Source organism: Thalia democratica, chromosome 5 (genome assembly GCF_965202585.1).
Source record: "Thalia democratica chromosome 5, ktThaDemo2.hap1.1, whole genome shotgun sequence".
In the NCBI taxonomy this organism is placed as follows: domain Eukaryota; kingdom Metazoa; phylum Chordata; class Thaliacea; order Salpida; family Salpidae; genus Thalia; species Thalia democratica.
Window position 1 is genome coordinate 505376 of NC_139169.1, and position 10728 is coordinate 516103.

The following is a 10728-nucleotide window of genomic DNA, read 5'->3' on the forward strand; positions in this document are numbered from 1 at the left end:
ATAAAGGTGTTTTTATTTTTTAAACTATTTTTTTTATAGGTAAAGTGGATATACAAAAACAAGACTTTATTTTACTTTTGGAAGCAGCAAAATATTTAGAATGTGAAGAAGCAAAGAAAATAATAAGTCAGTACATGTATGATAAATTAAATATAAAAAACTATTTTTTCTATTACAAGCTTACAAAACTATATAAGTTAAAAAGTTTAAATAAGTTTCTGTGCAACTTTTTACTGCAACAGTACATCTTAAATGAAGATATTTTAACATTTTACAAACTAAAATATGAGGATATATGTGAAATATTGTCTTGTGAAGAACTGCAAATAAGTTCAGAGTTAGAACTTTTTAATGCAGCAGTCGATTGGATAAATTACAATAAATTTGAACGGATCAATTGCATTAAAACATTTTTGAAGTTAATAAGACTACCTTTGCTGACCACTGAAATATTAACAGACGTCATAAAAAGTAATAATCTTTGCAAAGCCTCTCTTGAGTGTAGAAATGTAGTGGATAACGCCATCAAAAGTAAAGATGATTGTAAAGACAAAGCAGCAAGTTTACAGTTTCAAAACCGATTTTACAATTGTGAATTTGAAACCACAAAAGTAATGTTTATCGGAGGAAGGTTTTCTTACATTGATTTGATAAAAAGGGGTATGGAATACGAGTTTAGAAAATCAAATGCACCGATATATAGTAGCAAAACGAGTAAAATGTTAGTACATAGATATTACTGCAAAACTGCTGTAATTGGTTCAAAGGTATACTGTTTTGGTGGTCAAATCTACAGAGATAAAGATCTCAACTCCGTTGAAGTTTATTGTAGAAGATCGAACACTTGGGCTCCAATTGCTTCGTTGCCAGAAAATTGCACCTATTTTGTTTGTGTTTGTTCTTTTATGAGTCAAATTTACGTTTTTGGAGATTTTCACTTCAATAATTGGGTTTATGATCCAATTAAAGATAGTTGGGACAAAATTTCAAGAATGAATGTTAAAAGATATCGATCTTCTTGTACAGTTTTCCATGGTCAATGCGTCGTCTTGGGAGGTGAAAAGTATTCTGATGAAATCTTTAAAACAGTTGAATCGTATGACCACTACCTCGATAAATGGTCATTTCTACCTTACATGCAAGTTGCTAGATCCAAAGCTGGAGTTGTTACAAAAGGAAACAAATTGTTTGTTATTTGTGGAGAAAATCTCGTATGTGAATTTATAAAATCTTTCGAAGTTTATGATTCGATATCACAAAAATTTACTTTTATTGAAAGTAGTTCTAGTATTTCAAGTTCAAACAGCTTATTTTGCACTCACTCTAACCCTAACAATATTATTGTAATTTATGATAATCACTACTGCTTTTACAATATAAATACAAACACTTGGTCAGATAAATATTGTATAGAATCCGAAAAAAGAATATATGGTTATTCTTGTGTAGAGTTGGGAAAACTGATTAAGTGAAAATTTTTAGTAAATGTTCTCTAAGATTATTTCAAATTAACTACTTTTGGTATATTTTTAAATTTGTGTTACTAAAAAGTTTTATAAACAATTTACTAGCTATCAAATAAAATAAAATTAAATATTTGTTTTTATAAAATTTGAATGACTTTTTAATTCATAAATTTTAGTGATCTACCGAACCCATGGTTCGGATCCAGCCAAATGCTAAATTTCAAAATAAGACTTGGATTTGGCCGAATCCGAACATTAGATCCGGTAGACCACTTTAAACTATTTGAATTGTACTTACTGTTTGTCAAAAGTAAAATGAAATATAAAACTAAATAATGATTTCACGCTTGAGTTAATAAAACAGTGGTTTTCACACTTACAAATGCCTTCTCAACTTTGGTTTAGAGTTTTGCACACAGTATAAAAACTATGATAAATTATTTTTAAGACTATAAAATAAATTAAGTACAAAGTTAAGGCGTTTTGTTAAAAGGTTTTTGGATAACCGCTCTTACTTATTCATCATATTTTTATTCTTTTTATGTTTGCTTATGAACCTATTTCGGTTCAAATAACAATTTGGTATTTCGCTTACGAGTATACAATAAACAAATAGACTTGTAGGTAATTTAGTTTATTTCATTTTAGTAAGGTGTTCTCATGTCACCCCAGTTTAGTGAAATCTTATCTGCATAGATCAGGCCATACAGATTTTTTCTAGACTACTATATTAAGGTTATCTTGAAAACTTCAGACATATATTTTATGGAAAATTTTATGGAGTTTTTAGCAAGGAGGTCTAGTTTACACACACAATGTAATTATTTAAAATATATTTTGTTTGGTTGATATGGCTTTCAGTTTCTATTTAGATGTTGTTGATTATTTATTTAATTGTGTCATAAATGACTTTTGAGAAGGATTAAAAGGATTTATATATTTTACTCTTTTCCTAATTAAAAAATATCATGTTATTGTGTCTTTTCTATAGAGTCTGAAAGATAGAATTAAAAATCTCAGTTATAATATGATTATTTTTTTTGATATTTTTCATGTAAAGTTTAATTATTTATACAAAAAAAATGCAACTTAAATTTATAACATTAAAGTGCATAACATAAAAAGATGCTTGCATACTTTTAGCTATATACTTTTGTGTTATTATCTTATTATTTGTTTAATTGATAATTTTAATTGATGACATATATTTTAGAACTTCAAACATTTTAATATTTTTTTTTAAAAACAATGTTCTAAATAAAGAATCTATTAATAATAAAATCTTAATTAATTTTTAGTAGATTCTTATTTTGTTTGATGTTCTGTTTTTGGATTTAAAGATTGTTACGAAAAAAATCTTAAAATAACTGAAGTTATATCATTCTTTTCAATAATAATATATCATAATATCATACATTTTTTTAACTGCGCATTGATTGAATGAAAATTTCGAATTTAAGTGTTTTGCATTGCCGGAAAATGGAGGATGAGCACACTGGCCAAAACAGTTGTAATTACAATAAGGACATGTTACGTAAATGGAATACTACCTTAGATCATGTTCACGTTTTTGTTTTTGCGAGACAATGCAACAAATATTAAAAAAGAAATATCATTGTCCGTGCACTGAATTATCCATACGCTTCAGCTAGTCATAAAGGACTCATTCTTGAGAACATTGCTTCTTGTTCAAGATGTGGATAGGTACTCAACATATCTTATGCTAAAGATGATGAAAAATCCAAAATAAAGTATTTGGTACTATGTGGTAAACTATAAAAACGATCATAATTTAATTATTACAGCTGAAGAACGTCAACTAGTTAACCACATTATTTTACTAGTCCAGGACAAGATGATAAAGAGTATCTGTGTTATGCAAACAGTTATGTTAACAGAAAGCTTCTTTGTGCACCAGGTCCTAAGACCAAATATTTTGAGTGCTTTTTTTGTCGCACAATAGACTATATATATATAAATACTGCTCGAAATTTTTTTTTGTAACAAAGGAGTATAGTAAAAATAATACATTGCTCTCAAGCGTGATCCTGCAATCAAAATCACTGACAAAGTTTGTAAACTTAAATGAAAACTCAAAAAAAGTATCAAATGTTTGTAAGCCTTTAGATAAAAATATAGGAGAGGTTTTCAAAAAGAAGGTTGTATACCAATAGCAACAGCTTAAACCTTAATGACAACAAATTACTATTAGTCACAACAGCTTTTGATCCACGATATCGACTTTCCTCTTTCCTTTCTTACCTTACAAATAATGTTTTAGAGCAGCTAAAATTAAATGTATAGTTTACATAAGTTTGCATAATTTTGACAAAGTGATGTTAGAATACTTCTGGTTTTTATTGCAACATTAGTAAGTTAAATTACTAAAACGTAGATCTTATTTCCTTAATCATTATAAATTAAAAAGACTAAAAATTATATCCCAATATATTGAGTTTTAAAAAAATACTTAAGTAAACAATATATAAACTAATTCGAGCTAGTTAAAATTTTTGCAATACTTGAAAATAAATATACTAATTCTGTTTCAATCAATATTTTATACTTAAAATATTCATTAAATATCAAATTCATGCAGTTTATGCAACTAAAAACGATAGTAAGACGAAAAAACCAATTTATAAAAGACATTACTATTAAATCTAAACAATTTTAACTTATCAATAAAATTTGCTAATATAAAACTTTATGAACTTTGGTAAATAAGTTACATTAAATTTACGATTTAATTTCTATTTACCAGAGTGTTACTACCAAGTTTGTTTTTAGGATATGTTTGGTAAGAGTAAGCAACAAATAAGTTTGAATAGCACATTTTAAAATTCAGACTTTTTTATACTCTAAATCTATATCTTAATTATTATTTTGTTATATTTTTAACCAGTATACATACCTTTAAATTAGTTTTATAATTAATTTGAAATAAAACACTTTAAATTTTATTTATAAGTGTCTAAACGGACAAAATAGCTTAAATTAAATTAAAAAAGTATAAGAATGTACATACAATATAATAATAAGTTTATACAATAATAAACGTTTACACAAGAGAAAATATTTCAAATTTTTGCATAAAAAAACGATAATAAGACGAGAAAACTATTTTATAAAAACTAAACAAATTAAACTTGCCAATAACATTTGCTATCGCTGTTCATTAAAATAAACCAAGCTGATCAGTTTTATTTATTTCGTTATGAATGTTATATCTTATTTCTTAAGTTGTTATGGTTAAAAAATTACTAAACAGCTTCAATTTAAACTTAAGTATTTATTATAGATTTAAAACTACTATTAAATGATTAAAACTGTGTTTATGTTTCAAACATAATATCATACACCAGTGTCTTTAATTTGTTTATCTTTGATCATTAGTATGCATGAAATTTTATTTAGAGTTCAAGAAGCATAATTAGGAGAACACAAAACTTTTAGGATTCACCAAAACTTTTTGAAAGTTATTTAATCAATACATTATTTTAAAGCAGTAGATTTTAAGATTATAGTTTAATTTAACCCTTTTGTACAATTTCAGTGCATTTTAATCATTTTTCTTTACTCTTACTGTTCTCCTATTTTTAGTTAACATTATATTAGTTATATTTACAAGAACAACTGCATAAAATGGGAGAATGAAAAGTGATGACTTACAATTAAGATTAATTTGTTTAAAAAAGTCCTTCGGTCAAGAAACAATTATGAAAATAAGTAATAAACTGTTATAGAATACTAGGTTAAATTGCTGTTTCATTTAGTTAAAAATTGATTAATGTGAAATCAGTCTTTTTTACGACTTTTTGTACTTGAGTTCTGATAATGTTAATTATATCGATTATGTTTTTGCAAAGCAATAAATACAAAACAGATGAAATATTAAACGGTTGCACAATTGTGCAGAACCTAACTTTAAAACTGTATATCGGTTTGATGTTGAACAAGAAGAAAACTCATTTTTGAAATTTTTTTGTAGGTGTTAATTCTAGTATCTTTTATTTATTAAAGTGACTAATAACCCTATTTTGGTGTAGAAGTGGGTGATTCAGACTGTTAAAAAAAATCGTCTCAGTATGTTTAGCTGAATTTTGCAGAGAAGTTTTTTGTTGGTAAGAAACTGGAATTTTAATTTAAAATGAAAGATTGTGCAAACGTGGTAAGCGTAGGACAGCGAACTTCCAACAATAATAAATATCAAAGGTTATATGAATAGTAAAACTATATTAACATTAAGTTTTGCTTTAGACAAAGTAAACTAAAATTCAATAAACGAACAATTTTGTTAAGATTGATTAAAACAATAAACTGATATATACAGATAAGTTAGATATGATGATAGTAAACCCTTTTTAATACCTTTCACTGAGTGAACCAAAGTTGCATCTAATAAAAGACAGAACCTTGAAAAGAAACTTACCTTAAATATGTTGTACTGAATGACACCTTAAAATTAACTAATGGCACAGATTTCATTGCTTTTACATGGAGAAAAGGTATTACAGAAACCATATTGCAATTTTTAATTACATATATGTTTGAAATCATACACACAGTTGAAACTGCTTTAATACAAAAGTAGTCTGAATTCCATGTGTTACTAAATTACTTATTAAGTTGATTACTAAATAACAATGTGTCTAAAGCTGGGTTTCCCAAAGTGGGCGGTACCGAACCCTCGGGGAAGATTTTAGTTAGTCGGGGGGCTACTATATTAATAAAGTAAGTTTAGATTATCTTGTACTAACATTGTAATCAAATATTAGATGTCAAATTTTTACGAGCGTACAAAATTTTACGAATATACTTTTGCACGAGAGTTCTTTTTGGATGGGTTTAATTCTTCTTTATTAATTCATTTTAATTATATCTGATACCCCTAACTGTCAGTTGGTAATTTATTTAATTACTAGTACCCCAAATTCCGTAATTATTTTATTATCGTGCAAAAATGTAACTCATGCAAAATTATCTTTTTTGAACAGTTCCGAGGTAGTGTATGTTCAAATTAGTTATTATTTTAAGTAGTTGATAGTCACAATATCTAAAGTATTATGTGCGACTTACAGAAGTTACTTAACATTAACTACTAATTGTCCGAAATTCGTTATACAAAAGGTTATTAAAATGTCAAGATTTCAGAGCGGTAACGTGCGGTCCAGTTAAATATCGACCCGCCAAGTAACTTGAGAACTATTTGAGCAAAACAGGTAAAACTTTTTTTGTAGATAATATTTTTAAAATCTCTATCAATTTGACTTTAGTTCACAATAGCACTTTCTAGATTACAATAGTATGTACTAGATCGTTTTATAACATTATCTTTTACGTTAGTTTTTTAAACAACGTAGCCCGCAAGTACACTTTTGATAAGTCGACACGATAAAGATATGACCAGCTGACAAAAAAGTTGTCGACTATTAACTTAAAGGATTTATTAGTTATAAAATAAATAATATTTGAACAAATTTGTTTACAAAAGGCTTTTTAATAATTAAGTACTTTAAAATACTTTACAGGCTATTAATATAATAGCCGCAAATTATTTTTTTCAAACCCTGTAAATTACTTTGTAGTTTACTATTTAACAAATACCAGTCTAAGTTACATTTCAAACACAACATTTTTGGCTCAAAATTGCGTACTTAAAACTATTAGTAGTTCAAAAAGAGGTAAATTACTATATAAAATCATGTGGGCGATTTTTTCAAATTTCTAAAAAGGGGGCGATATAGTAAATGAGCTTGGGAAGCCCTGGTCTAATGTTTGAATAAAAATTTGTAGTTCATATAAAAATGTATCCGTTATACCACGCAAGGTAGACTTTTTCTTATTCAACCAGTAAAATAGTACTTGTGAAAACAACCCTTCATACATTATGAAAAAGTATATAAGACTATAAATATTAACTTCAGAAACAATATTTTTCTACTTAGACACCGCTGGTTTTATGCTTAGTCCTATTTTTATATCTTGTCCTAGACAAGACTTTGAAACGTATATGTCGTGTGCAACTCGATAACCAAAAGGGTTTTTACGTGCACCAGGTCAGAAAATATTTTGAGTGTGCTTTTCTTGTCGCTCATTATAGTATACTTTGATGGAAAAAAAGCAGGTAGATTTAGTTTAACACCTTTAATTTCACCAGAGTTTTCCTAGAAAACAAAACTAGCTTAAGAAGTACCAAAACTGTTTTTAAACTGATCCTTAGTTAAGCTGGTAACTAAATAAAAAATATCCAGAAACGTAAAACTGCGGCAGATAAAAAACACAAAACAAATTGACGACCATAAAAAAATTACAGCAAGAAGTTATTTGAAAATGAACGTACTAATAAAAAAAAACTAAACAAAAAAGAAAAGTTTACATTTGATATGTGTATACATATTTTAGCTCGACAAAGATAAATTGTTTCGAAAACATTAAAAAAAAATTAAGCGAAACACTTCAGTATAAATCAGAGTATGATTTTTATTTACAAAGCCATTTCAACTAATGTAATCAGTTTTGCTTTATTACGTTTTGTTTTATTTCGATTAGTATTAATATTTTGGCTACCTTTAGCAAAGCTGAAATTATTTTTTCATCATAAAATAATCACTAGACTGCCTTCGACCGCCAAAAACCATCTACGCAATATTCAATGATGTGATTTCTTACTTATTACAATTTGTCAGGTAGAGATAGTTGCGATGAACCGCTGAACAAGTTAAACCAAGTTGGATTTAGTATTGTAGTGTTCTTTGAAGAATTAACGCAACTAGGTCATTCACAGTTAATTACCAAGATAAACCTCACATTGAAACTGACATTGAAATGTGAATGTTTCAGTTGCGATAATTTTACCAACTCACATACAAACACAACCTAATACAGCTTTATTAAACTTAATCAGCTGTTTCTCGCGACTACGTCTGCCTGATAAGTTCTAATAAGTCGAAATCAGTAGTAGATTGTCTATGAAACTGATGTTGATGATCGCGCAGTCTATTAACTACTGCTAAATTTTATAAATAGTATAAAAACAAAAGTTTCAGTAACAACTTTTGTAAATTCAACTAAATTAATTACTCTTTTTTCAATTAAAAGTGAACAATTTGGTTGTTGCTTCTTATATTTATATAATAACAAAATAATAAAAAAATACTTTAACTAAGTGTAAAATGGTCATTAAATTATTTTAAACCTAAAGCTTATATACCTTCAAAATCTATACATTATAGAATTTTCTAGTTTTCCACATATATCGTACTTTATAAAGGTTGAAGTTTAAAAAATTTTTAAGATGTTTGTATAATTGTTTTAATCTTCTATTTGTTTATTGGCACTAAAGTTTCTTTATGGAGTTTTTTTTTCAATTTGTTTATTACGTGTTTATCACTATATTAATGCTTTTTAGAAACAGGAAAATTTACAAGTATATTAATTTAAAGCAACACTTTTAAAAAATATAAGTATCAGTAGCAAAGATCATAAAGAATATGAGATGTTTTAAAGTGTCGCTTTAAAACAATATACTTGTAAATTTCCTGTTTCTAAAAAGCATTAATATATAGATAATCACGTAATAAACAAATCGAAAAAAAAAAACTCCATAAAGAAACTTTAGTGCCAATAAACAAATAGAAGATTAAAACAATTATACAAACATCTTAAAATTTATTAAAACTTCAACTTTTATAAAGTACGATACAAGTGTGGATAATAGTAAATAGTACAATTGTATAGTTTTTGAAGATTTAAGATAAAAGTGCATAACTGTAAGTCAAAGTACTTTAATCATAAGAACAAGTAGTTTGAAACAAAAAGTAAAATTTACAGCAAAATTACATTAAATTTTACTTCCTAAAAACCTTTAGCACATTTTCTCAAATCATGATTTTAAAGTAAATTAAATATAATTTTGCTGCGTATTTGCACTATTTTTTTCAAATTAAGTTCTCAATTATTGGATTTTTTAATATGATTCTTTAAAAAAATTAATTTAAAAACTATATAATGATCATTGAGGCGAATATTACTTATAAAAGAAGTAAAATAATAAATTACTAAATCTTGCTGAAAACCTAATTCAAAATTTACTTGTACTTGCTTTTTCAAATTGAAAGTTTTATAACCGAGTTAAAAAACTTTATACAACACCATTTTATATTTCAACAACTAATTATTACAATAATAATTTTACTAGTTTACAATATAATTAACAAAATTATCTAAAATAGAAGATATTCAATGATAGTGGGATCTAGTAATAATCTTGTTCATAATATTGTAAACTGGTAAAAAAAATCTGTAGTAGTTCATCACAGAAAAATTTGAATTTAAAAAAACACTTGCTAAGTTTAAAACTATTATTTTGAGACTTCGTTTATAGAAAGAGAAAAATAAGTACCAAAATTTTTACTAGCAACCTTTAAAGAATTATTTGTTTAAAAATTATTTTGATTTAAATCATATAGAGCCTTTTGTTTGATGCATAAATATATAGATAAAAAAATAAACTGTATAATAGATTTGTAATAAAACTATAAAAATATTTTTTCTAAGACTAATGAAGTAGTCTTTATTTGATAAGACTTTTTAATTTATCGATATATGAGAATTTTCAGTACGGAAAGTCTTGAAAACAGCATATATATTTTAAAAATAAAAACAGGCTTATAAATTATAAACATTGGTAAAATTACTAGCAAGTACCATTTTTTATGTGACACTTCTAAGTTTAGAGATAATAAAAGCAAAACACCCTTACAAAAATCCAAAAAAAAATGTTCATACCAGTTGTAAAATCTAAGAATCACTAAACTGCACTGTATAACCATCAACAAAGATCTATGTACCAGTATGTGACCTGGTTTCATCCTTATTAAAAATCATCAGGCAGACATAGTCACAATATACCGCTGTTTAAGTCTTACCAAGCGGGTTTAAGTACTGAAGCTGCGTTAGTTTTTCCACTGTACCCATAAAATGATGCTTCAAATCTTATGTATTTAAACCTACTTGGTTATCTTAAAAATCAGCTCACAGCTACTACTTATGCCTAATTAGTTCTAATGTGGACTAAACATAATAAGGTCGTAATATATTGCTTGAATTTTAGTTGATGGTCGCCATATATAGTCTAGTGCTTATTAAATTATAACGAAAAATATCTCAGATTTGCTGAAGGTAGCCAAAATATTTCCACTGGTTGTAAAATTTAAATAAAGGTTTTAACTTTGCTGTATGTAGTTCAATGATTTATTTT

At 26.4% G+C, this 10728-nt stretch overlaps 1 protein-coding gene across 1 annotated transcript; it reads left to right on the plus strand.

The window, feature by feature from the left end:
- The first annotated feature begins 719 nt into the window (after positions 1-719).
- LOC145835536 (kelch repeat and BTB domain-containing protein 8-like) lies at positions 720-3289 on the plus strand. Its single transcript, XM_082943182.1, has 2 exons — positions 720-1211; positions 3272-3289. The coding sequence occupies exons 1-2, from the start codon at positions 720-722 to the stop codon at positions 3287-3289; spliced, it is 510 nt and encodes a 169-aa protein (XP_082799308.1).
- Positions 3290-10728: the final 7439 nt, after the last annotated feature.